This window comes from Folsomia candida, unplaced genomic scaffold (genome assembly GCF_002217175.1).
Source record: "Folsomia candida strain VU population unplaced genomic scaffold, ASM221717v1 Fcan01_Sc017, whole genome shotgun sequence".
Classification (NCBI taxonomy): domain Eukaryota; kingdom Metazoa; phylum Arthropoda; class Collembola; order Entomobryomorpha; family Isotomidae; genus Folsomia; species Folsomia candida.
Window position 1 is genome coordinate 2,659,269 of NW_019091209.1, and position 18,955 is coordinate 2,678,223.

An 18,955-nucleotide genomic window follows, 5' to 3' on the forward strand; every position below is an offset into this window, starting at 1 on the left:
ACCCAAGCCAAGTAATATGATGTCGCACAAAAGGTGCTCGTCACGGAAAGAGACTAACTCGTTTTCTCTCTCAAACACAGACAAAAGTAGTCCGTGGTGGCAATGTGAGAATTTAGGTTGGAAAGTTTTCCAAGGTGTGTATGTGTCCATAATAATAATTCGGCTTGGTGTGTCCCTCCTCTAATAAGCGGGGACTCTATGCATAATATGCAAAATGTCGAGATAATCACAGCATAGTGATTCATTTCATGTAAAAATGTGTGGGGCTCCTGGATTGAAAAGAACGAAGAGCTGAGAAGCAGCTACGTAGATACATGACCTAGACGGGAATTTATCTCGTATTTATATATATATTTCTTTCCTTTAAAGTTTTCCTTTCTTGGGGGGAGCAGCAAGCAGAATGTGGATTTAGACGTATAGATATAGAAATAGTTAGTGGTGGCCGCGGAAGCTGTGAGGACAGAGGGACAATGTCCCCACGGTTGTTCGATGTCCCCATCTTATATAAACCCGTCCCTCCCCCCATCCTGCAATGTTAACGTCCCCAGTTGTCCCCACACCCTTCCGCGGCCACTGGTGCTGCCGGGTAAAGTCAGACTCTGTTAATATCCCCTTCATTCTCCACTGGAAAAGAAACCATATAGGACGACTTACGACCAACCACATCACATTAAAATTGGCTAAAACGAAAGTTTTTCTTTGAGCCAACTTTCCACAAACTGACCCTTCTAAATTTAGTTGGCCGTCTTTTTCCCTTGCTCCCACAAAGGCGGATGAGCAGAATATAACAAAGTGTTTGGGCTTGGGCAGTGACTCAGGGAGAGAAAGAGGATGTGAAAATTTATTTCCAAATGGCCAACACACAAAAATTTTCTCCTAATGCATCCTCCATCCAGGGGCCGCGGAAGGGAGAGGGGACAATGTCCCCACGGTTGTTCAATGTCGGCATCATCTCTCCATCTTGTATAAACCCGGCCCTTCCCCCCCCCATCCTACAATTTTAATGTCCCCACATGTCCCCTCTCCTTCCGCGGCCACTGCTCCCATCCTGACTGGATGAGACAAACGTAATCCAACGTCATGTATGTGGCCGTGGTGGTGGTAGGCTTCCTCAGAAAAATGGAGCCTGTCCTCCCAGAAAAAGCAGGGTCATCACAATTATGAGGGCGGCGGATGACGCGGATGGACACACAAAATCCACCAACGCCAAAGCCACAAAGCGACTCGGACATATCGCAAGTCTCGGCACAAATTGTCCTTTCGTGGGGAGTCATGTCGGCCTCGATTATTGAATATTATTTATTATTATTATTAAAAGTATGGGTATGGGGGAGCTCTACGTAACGTACTAAATATTATGCTTAGTCGTGCATAACACGAGCCGTTCGAATTATTTTATGAATATCTATCCACAAACCGACCAAAAAAGAAAGTTCGGCTCAGAACAAACAGTGGCCGCGGAAGCTTGAGGGGACAGAGGGACAATGTCGCCACGGTTGTTCGATGCTAACACGAGCCGTTCGAATTATTTTATGAATATCTATCTACAACCAACCCACCAAAAAAGAAAGTTCGCCTCGATGTAGAACAGTGGCCGCGGACAATGTCCCCACGGTTGTTCGATGTCCCCATCATCTCCCCATCTTATATAAACCCGTCCCTTTCCCCCTATCCTACAATGGCAATGTCCCCACAGCTTCCTTCCGATGCACTGCCACTGATGCAGAATGTGGGGGTAGCGTTGCATAACCAACCAACTTTTTTTTACAGATTTGCATGCAGAGTATGAACATAAGATGTAAGTAATGTGTAAAAAGTGAGGCTTTATTAAAATACGGAAAAATTTCGAGCCATACACTTCCAGAGGGAAAATTTCTTTTAAAATTACCCCATTTTTGTTCTACTTTAAGCTTTTGAAAGGCATTGCGTAATAATAAAGTGTGTCATATATAATACGTAACTTACTCATCGTAATCTGTCACGTATGCATGTCCGTCCATAAGAAGAAGACCGTCTTGATCTGCTTAATTGCGAGGAAAGACGAAAACGAAGATGAAATCATACTCTTTCCAGACGAAGGAAGGGCTTAATTCGCGCAGTGATTACAGTACTACGCCCAATGCCGCAATTTCCACTCTGCATGATCAGAAGAAGAAGAAGAGAGCATTTATTTGATGAGAAGATGACGTGGAAAAGGAGAAAATGAGATAATCTGCTCTTCTTCTCCTGCGTGTGTGTGTGTACGGAAGTGAGTGAGGAACAAGGTGAGTGAGCCTGCCGCAGGAGAAAACCTGGACCTGGACGTTGTCTTTGTGACACTTTCAATTTCCAAAATGTCACAAAGTGTCACCTTTCTTGGTGAAAGAGTGTGGTTGCTGAAAGAGAGAGTCGTGCGTTCTCCTGCGAGAAGATTTAGGCAGGATTTCTTCTTTCCCCTTGTTTTCGCTGCTGGGTTGCTTAGTTTAGTCCCGGATAGAATAGAATAAAAGGACAAAATGCATTTCTTTTTTAGCAGTTTGGCTAACGGAGGACGAGAGTGCGAGAAAAAGGTTGGTTCGTTTTCTCTCAAGAGAGACCGACTTTCTCCTCTCTTTTTTCATCTCGGCTTCCAATCATAATCGTTCTTCTCCGTCTTTTTGCTTATCATCGCTACATATTCCCAGTGGTAGATATGTACATACTTCTACTATCTATCTACCTTCTCTCCATCCTGGCAGAGGAGAAAATTTGCAAATAAATAATTTCGCGAAAAAAAAGAGAAAGAAAGATATGCATGCATGCAAGGGGGCAATATCACTCATTTTCGAGTTATGTATAAGAGGTTTGATTACATCCAGCCTGCTGGGTTTGGCTGATAAGCGGTCCAGATTCTTGATATAAGACCACATCTGGTAGTGAAACCTGATTGCGACACATTTACATTGTGCGAAGGTCGAGGGGGGACAAGTAGTAGTTTTTCCTAGCTTTAGGAAAAAAAGAAGAAGTAGACGACTTGCATGGCTCCTTTGTGCCTCGGTTACACTATCCGCTGGGTTTTGGTGTGGTATCATGAAAGACTTTGGGCAAAAATTCTTGGTCTTCTTCCGAAATCCACTAATATATCCACACGGAAAGGAAAAAGAGCTGGGGGTATGAGTCGGCGGACTAATGCCCGGCTCAGGCAGAGCGTAGTAGTCTTCTTCTCCTGGTGATCTGGTGCTGAACAAGTCGCAAAATAAACTGTTGAGTGGTGTGTGTGCATGTGTGTAGACTTCTCCCCTTTTCCCTGCGCCGGTCTTGCTTGCTCCCGATAATTTCGGAGGTTTTCGGCCTGGGTGTAGAGCTGAGGCAGTGATGGACTCCTCAGTCGACGGTCGGAAGCGCCTCGGCCATGTGCTTACGAGAAGAAGAGAAAATCGTGTAGTTTCCTCAGTTTGACTCACTTTCCTCCAGGTCGGCAAGCTGAGAGTATCACGAGCAGCAAGCAGGCAGGCAGGGCGAGTAAATTTCGGCACGTCTCAGCCTTCTGGTTCTCAAACATCTGTCCGCATCGCGGAACGGTATCTACTCCGCGTGGTGTGGTGGTTGTGACTGAAACGGTCCGTGTTGATAAGTACTTTGATAAGTAAGATAAGTTCAAAGTGAGATAAATAGATCGAGTTATACTTCCTGAGAACAAGTGGTTAAAAAGTCTGCATGCAAAATAATAATGTCATCTTCCCGACGTCTTCTTAAAGGCTGGTGAAAATAAGACTTATCTCCTTTCCTGATTAGTAAAACGATCGTAATTCATGTCACATTGCATGAACTCATTTTGCCCGGATTCTTCCTTCCAAGTAAAGAGGAACTTTGTATTCCATCACATCCTCGCCTGAGTTCTGACTTCTCTCTGTGTTTGTGTATCTCTCCTCTGCACGTGTTTGTCTCTCTCGGTGTAATAACTTTTCGAGCAAGTGGACGGATTTGAGAGGAGAGAAGAAGCAGGGAAAGTGGAGAAAGGTGGTTTCTTCTCTCCCGTGTGTTTTGCACCTGTTGGGCCAGAAGCAGTGCTTGCTTGCTTGCATGCATTCACTTTCTGGTGGGGGGACGAATGTAAGAATAATCTCGGAGGTGAAAGTACCAACCAACTTCCTCTCGTAAGACTTTCACCCATGTCTTCTCTCCCGTGATAATGAATACTGCTCCATCCTCGTCCTTTTTTGGTGCTTGATCCCTGAATCTCGTAGTGAGTCAGAGATTGGAGAAAGCAGTGCGTTGAATTCGCCGTGAACAGAACAGTCGCCTGCTGCCTGGGAATATGTAACTCTCTGGTGAATTGGAGACTCCTTCGCTGACTCAAATTGATGAACACACAGAGACAGAATTTTCTCCACGCTCCAGTTCTTTCTCATTTCCAAATTTGGATACAAATATCACCCAAAAAGAAAGGAACACACTCACCTGATCAGGTTATAAATAAGTAGCTCTCTCCCCCTCTCAGGTTTTGGAGCATAACAATAATCGTATCGTAACGATGATGACTCTGTCATTTCTTGCTACTCCCCCTCAAAGTTTGACTATTAGTTTATGCACAACTCGCATAATAAATGAGCAGGTTTAAAGAAGTCGACGCGATTCATGTCACTCAAAGAAGAAGAAGGTGGTCGTAGGCGAGGAGAAAGTGGGACGACGTGTGTGCATGTGAACAAAGAAGAAGAAGAAGCCAAGTGGCCTGGCCGGAGAAGCGAGTGAGCGAGTGAAACTGTGAGAATGTTGAAATGGAAATAGATTAAAGCGTTTAAGTGCTCTTCTCATGATTTCAACTCCCTCGACGTAAACTTTCCCTGGCATCGTGATCATCATCATCATCATCTCGTCCTCCTCGTCCTTTTTGGTAGAAATGCATCTGCCACTTGGCTGCCTGCTCGTCGAGAGGATCCACCATTCCACCACCAGCAGGACTAGGACGGCTGCTGCTACTCCCTCCCTCCTGGCTCATGACTCGTGTCTCCTTACACAACCACCACGGTGGCGTTAATTACTTGAGAAACAAAGGACACCACCACCACGTAAGTAGTAGTGCGAGGATCAAGTTCTTCCGCATTCGAGAGTCGTCATTTTGTGGAGAACAATTATGTGGGACAAGAATAAACAGGGAGGTCTGCCCACACCGGAAGAAGACTTGGTCGTGTGAGGGACAAATTGAGACAGATTTACCCATTGACCCCGTACGTATTTTCCTTAATGATGGAGGTAGCCGCCAGCAGCAGTGAGGAGGGCGTCCTCAACGACATGGCGGGCCACCCCGCCACCTACGACGAGGTGCATATGTACTTCACCAACAATAACATGAGCCTGGACGACTACTACGACTCTTTTAACGGGTCGAATAACAATACCGTCGTGCTCCACGCGGTGGGAGGGTACTCCACCCTGCACATCATCATCTCCTCCATCGTCCTCACTTTCATGATGATCGTCGTCGTGATCGGCAATATGCTCGTGATCATCGCCATCGCGACGGAAAAGTCGCTCAAGAACTTGCAAAACTGGTTCATCGCGTCGCTCGCGGTGGCCGACTTTTTCGTGGGGCTTCTCATCATGCCCTTCTCTCTGGCGAATGAGCTCATGGGGTACTGGATCTTTGGCAGTGTGTGGTGCAGCATCCACTCCGCGATGGACGTGTTGCTCTGCACCTCCTCCATCATGAACATTTGTCTCATCAGTTTGGACCGGTACTGGTCAATCACGCAGGCGGTGGACTATCTAAAAAAGAGAACGCCCGTCCGAGCCGCCGTCATGATTGGGATGGTTTGGGTGCTCTCTGCCTTAATCTCGATCCCACCTTTGTTAGGGTGGAGGGACCCGGACGCGATCAACAGCTCACCCCTGCCGACGTGCCAAGTAAGTTGTAATAATTTGCATGATTTTCAGCAGACAGCTTTCTCCACTTTGGAAGCAATTTCGTAGAAAGTAGTAATATTTGGTAGGTTCAGAGATGAAGGTATGAGAGCAGGGTTCCCAGAGGTGGTAGTCCCAGACAGATAATTAGCATCGACACTCACTCACTTCCATCGCAACTCAAACAGAAAACTGTGTAGAGAGGAGAAAGCAAGATTGAAACTCGGTGGCATCGGGCAATTCAAAGTTTTGTGTACCCCTCAGGAACTCCTCAAAGTTTGGTAGAATTAGCTGGAAGAATGGAAACTCTGAATTGTCACTAATTATTGTGGACTCTTGTTAAGATTTGGTTGTAATTTCGTCCCACTTCAGTTTCTTCTTCTTCTTCTTCTCTACTTTCTCCCCTTTCACCTTCACCACCGGGAAACAGCAACCATCAGAGTTTCCATTCCATCCTCTCAAATTAATCCCAAGTCAAATCCAGGCTCACCGAGTGGAACAAAGAGGGCCAAGGATATATATACAACACGGCTCCTTAACTCGTCCTGCCCCTGCTGCTGCGAGATATTTCTTAAACTTGGAGAAAGCAGGCGGAGGAGAGAAATCCTTTAGTTCAAACCACATCGATCCACCCAGACTAAGAAGAAGGGGCTGCTGTGAAGAGCTGCCGGTAAAGGTTTTTGGCATCCAACAACTTGCTACAGATGTGGCTAACTGCTCGAGAAATCTGCATCGGGGAAGAGATGTAGGTTGGAGGAGGGGGAAATAATACAAGGCAGAGAGTCCAGTCACGGCGGAGGGAGGTGTGGGGACGTTAACATTGAACGATAAGGGGGAGGAGAAGGGATGGGTTTATTTATGCAAGATGGGGAGATGTTCCAACAACCGTGGGGACATTGCCCGGGTGAAAATCCTATGTCGAATTTGACATAATTCTTCACAAGAGCCCGGAACAATATGGTTTGTGCAGAAAAAGTATGAACAATTCTGCATATAATTTCTGACAGGTATCTTCTGCAGAAAGGTTTAGCATAATTCTGTCTATTTTGTTTCGGCATAAATTTTTCTGCATGAAACCCAGCCAAATTTATGCATAAAATCCCATAAAATTTTCACCCCTTCAAGCATCCACGGCCACTGGGTTCCAAGTCCACTGTATAATTTACACCGAGACTTTCACACACTGTAATAAAAGATGTGAAGGATTCTCAACTCTCGCACTACTTCTAAGCCTCCCACCACCACCACCAGCGAGAGGATTATCGTCGGTCACTGGGCCTTTGACCTAATACATTCCACCACCAGGCCTACATACACACCAGTAAATACGTACGTATGGATAGAACGGGATGCCCCCGCATTTTGGGCAGAGAGAGAGAGAGAAAGCGAGAGAAAGTCGTCCGTCTTACCAGATTCTGAGCCAATTGTCCGACTAAGCTTTCTGCACCGTGTTCAACCAAGTGATTCAGTCCGTGTTACATGAAAATGAGTACCATACGCATTGCTCCCCACACAAGACCTTTCCTCCAAAAGGGACATAATTCACCCCAGAAGGAGGAGGAGTGGTGGTGGTGGTGGGAACGTGAAATTTTTCATTTCTTTCTCCCAAAAGCTTTTCTCGAAATGATGAAGCGAGTATAAGATTCTGAGCACTCTTATGACTCTCGAGTGGAGAAAGTGATCCCTTCGCCTCCTCCTCGGCGGATATGTGTCCTCGTGGCTCGTGGTTTACGTGGTGGGAGAAAGTGGACAAACGAAGGGAAGCAGAATTGCATTCTGAATGAGACCATGGGAGTATAATACGGGTATAAAATTCGAGGTGTGGTGTATACGAGCAGTGGCCGCGGAGGAAGGTGTGGGGACGTTAACATTTTAGGATAGGGGAGGCCGGGTTTATAAGATGGGGAGATGATGCCGACATCGAACAAGCGTGGGGACATTGTTCCTCTGTCCTTTCGCGGCCACTGCACAAGAGAGACGACATAACCACGTTACCCTGAGGACCAGTGGCCGCAGAAGCTGTGGGGACATTAACATCGTACGATAAGGGAGGCAGGGACGGGTTTGTATAAGATGGACAGATGATGGCGACATTGTCCCTCTGTCCCCTAACCCTTCCGCGGCCACTGTATCCGAGACATATATAAAAGCGTACGTAGCTGCTCGCAACACTGATCACTTCCCGAATTGGGATTCTGCTTCTGATTTTATTAAGCTCCATTAGAATTACATTCGACATGCCACCCAAACCCAAGAATAGCTGGATATCCTTCTATTGTACGTATACGTAGGTGGGCTCCCTCACTCAGCAGACCACTGCTCATAGAATTTATTGCACGGCATGTGAATCTCTTACACATTGCTGGCCTGTGTTGTTGGCGGTGGTGTAACAATAAAATAAATTGAACTTGGAGCAAGTGAAATTCTCTGCGAGTTAGGGAAAACATATTGACTTTCATGCTTTCTTTCTTTCTTTCCCCTCCGCCTCCTCCTCCTTTTCTTCGTCTACTACTTTTCCTTTGGAGAAAGTTTAGTTTTGTCGTGAGAGCTCAGGAAAGTATTTTGTGTCACATTTACGAATCTATCCATGTCATTCGGTTGACTCCTGCTGCGACCTGGATACTAAATTGCTTATTGCATTTACCGGTCACCACCACCGCGACCACCACGACGGCGACATGCCGAGCCCTGTTGGGCTATGAATTTAGTGGTGGTGGTGGTGGTGGTGTGGTTTAGAGCTGTTTAAGCGTTTGTGTTCTTACAGAAGGTAAAAGTAAGTAGGAGGCGATATAAGATATTGGGTGTCTTGTAATTTTCTCGAGATGTGCATATCTTCATTCGAATATAATTTTCTCGGCAGAATAACTAAATCAAAATTGAGCAATAACATGTACTTGTTTTGTTTGGCGAGAGAAGAAATTAATGGGTTTCGTTGTATAATGGAAATGGATACGTAACTATTTTCCATACGTATACGTGCGGGGCACATGTGTGCCTAGTTTCAGTGGCGGCGGAAGGGTGAGGGGACAAAGGCCCCACGGTTGTTCGATGTCCGTATCATCTGCCCATCTTATATAAACCCGGCCTTTCCCTATAATGTCCCCACCCACGGCTTCAGCGGCCACTGCGTATCGTGTCCACTGCTACTGCTTTCCTGCTGCCAGGCCAGGTCTCAAGGTGAAATAATAAACTAGTTTAAAATGAAGATGTCCTAGAAGGATAATTGCTCCTCAAACGATGCAAAATTCATAAATTTACAATTCTCATTTCCCTCGCCGCCGTCCTGGCTACATTTGCATGACGGTGTGCATAACAAGTGTACGAGACACTAATGAGTTTGATGTTAATAATTATTGATTCGTGCTGCTTTTGAATTATGTAGCAGGCAGGCAGGCAGGCAGGCAGGCAGTCAAGCAACCGTCGGAGAAAGTCCATCTTTTTTCCTGCACCCACCGCCGGCCGTATTAATAAGGCCATTTCGCATTTATGTATAGCATTCGTAATGGCGGAAGGGGGCTTTTATATAATCCACCTCCGTTCATTTTACGGCATGCACTTGTAGCTCGGCTGGAGAAATGATGGGTGGTGCGAGCACAGCGGCATGATTGCACTGGGCGATCAATTTGTCGTTATTGTTTCCCCGCCCGTTTTTCACAAGGTGCATGGTTAGTTATTCATTCAGAGGGGAATTAAGTTTATGCATGTGGATGTTGACCGGTGTGGAGGGGATAAAAATGTCTCGCACAGTGGCCGCGGAAGGGTGAGGGGAAAATGTCCCCACCGATGTCGGCATCATGTCCCCATCTTATATAAACCCGGACCTTCCTTCTTATCCTACAATGTTAATGTCCCCACAGCTTCCGCGGCCACTGGGGGTGGTGGTATGTGCAGGAGAAAGTACATATGCTGAGTACAGTGGCCGCGGAAGGGTGAGGGGGGACAGAGGGACAATGTCCCCACGGTTGTTCGATGTCGGAATCATCTTATAAACCCGGACCTTCCCCCCATCCTACAATGTTAACGTCCCCACAGCCTCATCCGCGGCGACTGGTTGGTGATCATGCATTTGATTGTTCTGCATTGTTGTTGTTCTTGTCTGGAGAGAGATTTTATACTTTTACTCTATTTGCGCAGTCGTAAAATATTCAAACCCTGTGTTATGAACTGTCGTATAAAAGTAACCGATTCTACATCAGAGGACGTAAAGGTGATAACGACCCTGCTTGGCAATCCTGTTACCCCATGTCACACACACACTTTAATGGGCAGCCATCCAAGCTGTGTGAATAAACGTGGTCGAATTGTTTTAGGACGTGGGGTACGCAGTGGCCGCGGAAGGGGAGACGGACAATGTCCCCAGGGTTGTGGGATGTCGGCATCATTTGCCCGTCTTATATAAACCCGGCCTTCCCATATCTATCCTACAAAGCCCAATGTCCCCACGGCTTCCGCGGCCCCTGTAGCATAGTAGGACATACACACATAACATGCATCGCGTGGCCGCGGAAGGGTAAGGACATAGGGGCAATGTCCCCAGGGTTGTTCAATGATTTGCCCATCTTATATAAACCCATCCTACAATTTTAACGTCCCCACATGTCCCCACACCTTCCGCGGCCACTGGTCGTACCTCGAGAGAAGATGAGACGGTATCTAGTTAGTTATTGTATAATGCATCAAAGTTCGAACCAGAGCCTGCCTCTCAAATCTTTCACCACATCGTTTTTAAACACTTCTCCCTCTCTCCTCCTAAACTTCAACACGTACACATTTTAACTGCACAACTAATAAACACGGGATTCACAATAAACACTGAAGCGAATTCGAAAGTGACCCTCCTCGCCAGTAAAACAGACGTTCCTCTGTCCCACCCAGGTTGAGATGAGATGAAAAGCGGTCTAATATACATACCCACCCATCCACCCACCCGACTCTCCGCCTGCATAATTCAATCTTGCTTTCAAACGTCAGAATACCGGATTCGCATCGGCGCGTCATTCCAAGAAGCTGGTCTCATTTTTTCTTCGTTTAGTCCAACTAAAGTATGTATGTAGATGCAGTGGCCGCGGAGCCGTGGGGACATCAGTGGACATTAACATTGTAGGATAGGGGGCGGCCCAGGTTTATATGGGGAGATGATCGTGGGGACATTGTCCTTCCGCGGGCATTGTATGCATGCAGCATGGCGTGCCGACGTCTGGCTGTCCAGCAGCAGCGGAAGAGTAAAAGTCTGAATGGTCCAAAATTAGATTAGTTCTTATTCCGTTCTTCGCAGGCAGGCAACGATCTCGGAAATGAGGAGAAGGTAATAAATAACTTAATTATGAGAGTTGCAACGTGAACCGACAATACATTATGGGCCGCCGCCTCCTCCTCCCTCTTCCTCCTGTTGAAATATGGTACAGATTTCTCCGGCATACATATGTGCTTATCTACTTCACCTCCAGAAACGGATAATCAAGACAAGTGTGTGTATATTTTCCTCATGTAAAACGAGAAGGTGGAAGTGGAATCCTAGTGGCTTGTGTTCTGTGTGTGTGATTACATTTTTATGATGCAGATAAAACAAGGAACAACACCTAGCCCGAGATGATTGGCTTGTTGCATCCATCGCCAAGTAGATAAGCTTTGGCTCCCTAATCTCATCGGTTCTTGGGGTGGATTGGTTGGATATCGTTAAAAAAAGGGAAAAGTTTCAGGTTTACGGGGCTTCTACGCTATTATTACATTGGATAAGTAGTCGAGGAGGTGGAGGAGGGATGATCTCTCGCCAAGTCAGAATTAAGGTGCACCTGATCTCTTCCTACGCAAAAGGAGAGAGATGAGTTAGTATTATTTTGGGTGGAGTGAAGTGGAGTAAAGCGCATTGTCGGCGGCAGGTAATCCTCTCTTTTCTCGGATCTGGTGCTGCTCTGCTCCCGTTTCTTCTCTATGAAGTCTAAGTAGCCGAGTTATTATCAAAAAAAGAGGAGAGAAAGCATGCTTCGTCTTCGTGGATGGAGGGAAAGCATGGCATTTTTTTATTTATCGTAATCCCCTCCAACCAACCAACCAACCAAAGGGAAGGAGTTGCAGGATTGACGCACATACAGAGAGAGAGTGACTACAAAGCAAATATTGGTTTTCCTGTTTAAATTGACAGCAGCATTGATACATATTTTTCATATTATACATACGCCAAACACGACGCGCTATACATACAAACAGAGAGAGAAAGAGAGATACGTGTACAAACAAGTTTCGGTACAGTCCAGTCCAGTCCGGGGCATCATAAAGGATTGTAAGCCAGTGGCCGCGGAAGCTGTTCTGGGGACGGTAACATTGTAGGATGGGGGGAGGGACGGGTTTATATAAGACGGGGAGATGATACCGACATCGAATATCCGTGGGGAGATTGTCCCTCAAGCTTCCGCCGCCACTGCACGAGAGAAAGGACTCAACCACGTTATCCTGAGGACCATTGGCCGCGGAAGCTGTGGGGACATGTGGGGAAGTTAACATTGTAGAATAGGGGAGGGATGGGTTTGTATAAGATGGGGAGATGATGCCAACCTTGGGGACATTGTCCCCCTGTCCCTTCCGCGGCCACTGACTATATATTGCGTATTACGTATACTTTCACCAAGTATCTGTACATATGCGGTTCATGTTAACAATCAAAGCTGGACGTACATACACACTCATTTGTGAGCGAGCGAGTGAGTAAGAGTAAGTAGTGGCTGTGGCAGCGGCGTTTAGTTTATTCCGTGTATTTATGGACTCGACTAATTGACAGGTGAGCAGCTTACTCTGATACGGTTGGCTTTCACCCGGTGTGTGTTTGATGGGTCGGCCGAGATATTGACAAGGCTGCTATTAGTCATGCTGTGTGATGGTGGAGCTGATAGTAAATATGGGAGCGTCGCGAGACAAATAAAAAATAAGTGTATAGCATTCATGACATAAGGTTCTCTCTTTGTGGGGTCGATTTGGTATTCCGCCTTGCATAATAACGCGGCTCGTTGCAGTTTGGGTGTGGCAGCAGCAGCCGTGTGGAGAAAGCAGAAGTTGGGTGGTTGCATGGTGGACCTATATAAATAAATATTGAGCCCTCCTCCTCCTCTGAGTGATGGGCCTTATTGTGTTTGGGGCTTGTTGGCTTTTTTGAAAAGGCGACCACTTGAATATCCCGTCCACCTCGGTGAGGAGGGTGCACAGGGACCGCGGAAGGGCAGAAGGACAATGTCCCCACGGTTGTTCGATTATCTGCGCATTTTATATAAACCCGGCCCCCTCCCCTATCCTACAATGTTAGCGTCCCCAGATGTCCCCACATGTCCCTTCCGCGGCCACTGAGTCTGCATACGTACACACGTAGCTGAAGAAGTTGCTGTATGTGTGTGAAGAGGACCACGACACAAAAGGTGGACAATAGTTGACACTTATGAAACACATTGTGCAAGAGGGGGAAAGTAGTCGAGATGACGGTGACGATAATAGTAATGATGACCATCATAACAATAATGCAGGGAAGCCGGACTACCCAGAAACAGGGTCGTATGTACACATGCATATCTCCGAATTTCGGTTCTTGTCCAGAATTCGATACGTATTTAGTACATACTATTGTATGTCCACAGAAATGCATGTATGTCCACATTGGCAAATATACATCGCCTCGATGCGAGGATGGTCGGATGGACGGACGGATACGTACGTGCGGTTCGCAATTGTGTTGGCTGGCTGGCGGACGGAGAAAGCGGTGGGTAGATCTTGATCATCAGCAGACTTTCTCTCTCTAGTTTCATGACTCTGCATAAAGCCAGCCCGGCTCAAGCAGAGCGAGTGCATAATTTGATGTATGTTGTGTGGCACGACGTTCTTCTGGGATCCGCACTTGATTTGTAGACTCCTGTCAAAGATGAATAAAATCAAAATGGCAAGGTTTGCTCAGAGCTGCACCTTTGTTTTATTCCGGTCTGCCTACATCGCATCCATGGGTGCTGCATGACGTTCATCCATCCATCCATCCATCCTCCTCGGAAATGGAGAACACCCCGCTGAATGAAATAAGCGTGTAACAATGATAAATTATTTTGAAACGAAGGCAAAAATATGGCATCTGTGCACCACCACCACCAGGGTTTGGCATAATAAGGAAATAAAACTACTAGATTTCCCATGAAGTGAAGCATTATTATTATTGGAAGGAGAAAATAATGTTTCATTTCATCTGCATCGGACACGTGCCAGGACGTGCTCTGTACGGCCTGGTCGTCGTCCATCATTCATCCCGGCATCCGACAGGCGCTGCCCAATCCTTTAAACAAGGACTTCACTTTACTTCCGTTCAACTCGTGTATTGCCAAAGTCGCCGTGGTGGTCAATTTCGGCGGAAAGTGACTGAAGGAAATGCCATCAATTTTTCAACAGGAGCGATGAAGTGATGTATGTAGGAGAGGGAAAGCTTGCTACTTTCTCCTCACCTGGGACTCTTCACGAGGCAGCAGCAGATCTCGCTCTCTTGAACATTTTTGAAGTGAGGGAGCATGTTGTGCTTCATATTTATTACGTAATATCCGTGTTGACATGCGGAATGAAAGAGGAGAGAATTTGGCCCAGGAATAAATATTTTCTGAGAAAATAAATGGGAGGAAAAGAAGTATGTATCTTCTTTTCAGAAATTGGTTGGTTTGGTCGTGTGCGTGTCACTAATACAACAAACGCCACGATTTCGCCAGAGATGAGATGAGATGAGATGAGATCAGGAAAAAAATGAGCAAGGCAAATAAATGTGTGTGTACATGCTAAGCAATCGTTGGTAGGTTGGTTATAAGCAGTGGCGGCGGAGGAAGGTGTGGGGACAGTAACATAGTGGGATATGGGAGGGATGGGTTTATACACTGTAAATAAATCAACATTACCGAAAAGCACAAGTATGTGACTCTACCAAATGGTAATGATAAGTTGTACCGTGTGGTAATGGCTTAGTAATAAAGTTTTACCATCATGGTAACGAATTTTTACTACCGGTAAAAATATTATTACCAAATTTATTACCGAGAAATCATTACCTACGGATTATTAAGAGTGTATAAGATGGGGAAATGATGTCGAACAACGGTGGGGACATTGTCCCCCTGTCCTTCCGCGGGTACTGGTTATACATAAGCTCATTTTTCGTCTCTTTCCTGTATATTATGCGATGTCTCTCAATACACACACTCGACATCGATTTTGATCTCGCACAGAATAATAACAAACTCTGGTAACCGCAGCACTTATCAAACGATAAACTCGTCGAGCAGAGCATATGTATGCGATGAACTACGAGCCATGTTTGTGTATTTACATACATTCACGGACCGACATGTGCCTGCATTTTGCCTCGAGAACGCGAACTTTGCGAGGATAGATATCTCTTTTTATGTCCATTCACCGCATTCAACTTTCATGAAGCAGGCTGGCTGGCTGGCTCTCCTCCTCCTCCTTTGCAAATGAGTTGTAATCATGTGGTAGGAAATTTGTTGATTGCGAATTAGGGGGAAGTCTGTCCAATTTTAACAACCTGGCAGTAAATATGGTGGTGGTGGTGGGTCGCTACTTTGCTTGGTCGGTCAGGAGGGTCGGGAGGGTAATGATGCTTTCACTTTTGGGGATAATTAGGTATCCGACCCGAAATTCGGGTTGATTACATGCCGCGATCCGGATAATAATTACATACGTGGTCTGGTTGTGGTCCAATTACTATTTTTTTCGGGTGGAATAAAAATGTGCAATTTTTTGAAAAAAAAAGTGTGTTTACATCTTTTCCCAGATAAATAAATACGGTTCGGAATAATAATTTCCGTATGAAGGAGGATGCCTCGGGAGGGACGAAAAACAGGGGCCGCAGAAGGACAGAGGGGGGCAATCCCCCCACAGTTATTCAATGTCCCCATCTTATATAAACCCCCATCCTACAATGTTAACGTCCCCTCATGTCCCCACACCAGCTTCCGCGGCTCCTGACGGAAAAAAAGGAACGATAATATTTGCCGACATTGATCCTGATATTGATATACGCGAGGAGAAATCACGATTCATTATTTGCCTTACCTTTCCCTTTCTCTCCCTCTTTGTTGCCATTGTGTCGGGAAATAATGGAAACTTATTGTGACTCTGGGGTGGGTGCATTATGTAAGAAAATTGTCGAATAGAGAGAGAAAAAGAGGGGAAAAAAGAAGAAGAAAAAGTTTGACAAGAAGGGAAAAAGCGATCCCATTTCCACTAACCATAGGTTAATATGGCTTCTTCCATTTAACCTGAATGGTGATAGGATTGCTTGCCTAAGAGCATTATTGCTTTCGGAATGTCAAAGGTAAACCTGCTGCTCCGTCAGTGTCGCTCAAGTAGGAGTCGTACATACATACAAAATAGTGCAGGGATGACTGCGTAGGTACGTACAGGCTTTTTTGGCTTTCTCTTCCTGCTGGGAAAGTTGACTATGTATGCACGTACGAAACAAGGACTGTCTCGTGGTCGGTGGTCAGTGGCCGCGGAAGCTGTGGGGACATCTGGGGACGTTAACATTGTAGAATAGGGGGAGGGAGGGGTTTGTATAAGATGAGCAGATGTTGGAGACATCAAATGACCCTTGGGGACATTGTCCCTCTGTCCTTCCGCGGCCACTGGTCTTGATCGTGGTACTGGTTCCCGTTAATCCTCTCCTTCCTATGTATGTACAGATAGACCTTGGTTTCGAAATGAGGTTCGAAAAAGTGGTGCACTTGAAAAAAGAGAAAGCAGCAGCAGCCGCCACGCCAGCTAAAAAAGAGACGACCATCTCTCCTCTCCTCTCGTGGTTTGGTTTGGTCGTCGAATTCGATGACGACGACGACGAACCACAACTGCTGCTGCTGCCTTTCTCTTTTGCTGGGCGATATTTATTTTTATTTTTATTGTGCCATAGAATTTATCTGGTTTCAGTTTCAGCTGATCAATGATGGATGTTAGGATGATACCAAGTGCGGAGATTTCTTTCTTTCTCCTACACTTTTTATCTCCCTCCGGTTTCTCCTTTGCTCGAATTCTTTCCATTCCACATGACCACGACCAGTGGCCGCGGAACAATGTCCCCAGGGGTGGCATCATCTCCCCATCTTATATAAACCCGGCCCTCCTACAATGTTAAGGCCCCCCCCCCCACATGACTTCCGCGGCCCCTGACGATGACGACGGGACGAGGAGGAAGTGGAGGAGGAACGTGTGAGAGAGAAAGTGCTGGGTTGTTTGGAAGGATGGGACATTGCACAATGGTCCCCACCATATGGCAAGTTCTCACAGGTTTTCTCTCCTCATCGGCGGCGGGCGACACAATCCATCCCTGAACTGAACTGAAGTTTCTTCGTCTTTTGGCTTTGCAACCAACTTTCACTTTTCGTATCGATTAAATTCTTTGCTCATGAGACGACTCTGTGCTTAATTTTATGTCGAGAAGGAAGAAATTCCTGCTTCGAAACATGAATACGCACTACTACTTAGATTTTCGCTTGTGTGGGCAAAAGGCGGAGGAGAGGAAACCGTCAAAGGCGAAAGTTTAGTCGGGCATGACATAATATTATCTCTCTCGATCGGCATGATTATTATTTTAGCATCAAACCGTCACATGCGAGCAGTGAGCCTTATCAGGCTCGTTGCATAACTCAACCCTGTCAGTTGCTTGTGGTGGGGAAGAGAAGATTATGATCAAATTTGATTAGATTCGTGTATATATAGAGATGGATGGACAACCGTGTAAAATGAGGGAGGAAGAGGAGGATCTTGAGACCGCGGAGGAAGGTGTGGGGACATCGGGGGACGTTAACATGGTAGGATAGGGGAGGGTTTATATAAGACAGCTTATAATACACATGGGTAGGGGACATGGAACAACCGTGGGGACATTGTCCTCTCTGTCCCCTCAAGCTTCCGCGGTCACTGAATCATGCAAATACATTCGAGTAGCCTGAATTTTCTAAGTCACCGCGGAAGCTGTGAGGGCATGTGGGGACAAAGAAATAAGAGAAAGAAGGGTTTATATAAGATGTGCAGATGATGGGGACACCCTGTCCACACCCTTCCGCGGCCACTGCCCCTGTGTTATTGTCTTCTCTCCCAGAGTTTAATTAGACTGCGTGGAATCTTGAAATATTGACGGTTTGGTATTCCCATCCCGACATTCCGGGTTATTTAAGCTACATTTAATCATCATTTCACAAAATCACGCCGAGCACATACCGATACATTCATGGCTGAGGAGGAAGCAGATCAGATATCACTTCCCCACTGGCTCTGCTCATTTCTGCCCTGAAACCTACGCAGAATCATGATTGTATTAACTCTCTGGTGGATTTTGAGTTAGTGCCAGTTTCTATAATACGCAGGATAAAAAGGATTTTAAAACAGACGGGATCAAGACACGGGTTATCATCATAATTTGTCTATGGGCTCCTTTTTTCTTCTCCTCCGCCACTTATAAATATGTAAATGTCAAGCCCGACTAAAATTTAGTGAAGCATTGAGTCGCGGCTGTTTATTACCTCGTCCTCCTCCTCGTCGTCGTCGTCGTAATAAAATTCCGGCGGAGGAGAGAGAACAATTTTTGGCAATGGGTGAGATGGCACTGAGAGAGAGAGAAGTGATCAGATTAATTACAACATCGAAGAAACCGACCCACCACCGTAGTCGACATCGTCGTCATCATCTTAGACAGTGGCCGCGGAAGCTGGGGGACGCTAACATTATAGGGGAGGGGTGGGAGGGGTTTGTATAAGATGGGGAGATGATGGGGACTTCGAATACCCGTGGGGACATTGTTTCTCTGTCCCCTCACCCTTCCGCGGCCACTGAACAAGAGAGAGGACATAATCACGTTACCCTGAGGACCAGTGGCCGCGGAAGCTGTGGGGACATCTGGGATGTTAACATTGTAGGATAAGGGAAGGACGGGTTTGTATAAGATGGGGATATGACGCCGACATCGAAAAACCGTGGGGACATTTTGTCCCCCTGTCTTCCGCGGCCACTGGTCCTCGTCGTGACTATATTTTCATTCACTTCTCGCTCATTGTGTCCTCCTACTGCTGGCTGGCTGTCG

The 18,955-nt window shown here is 46.2% G+C and overlaps 1 protein-coding gene across 1 annotated transcript in view; it reads left to right on the plus strand.

Moving 5' to 3' along the window:
* The first annotated feature begins 3,358 nt into the window (after nt 1–3,358).
* LOC110856970 (alpha-2C adrenergic receptor) overlaps nt 3,359–18,955 on the plus strand; it is a 43,824-nt gene continuing 28,227 nt past the window's right edge. Inside the window, exon 1 of the mRNA XM_022105561.2 lies at nt 3,359–5,862. Coding sequence (XP_021961253.1) covers nt 5,203–5,862 — 660 coding nt within the window. The 5' untranslated portion in view covers nt 3,359–5,202. The remainder of the gene's footprint in view (nt 5,863–18,955) is intronic.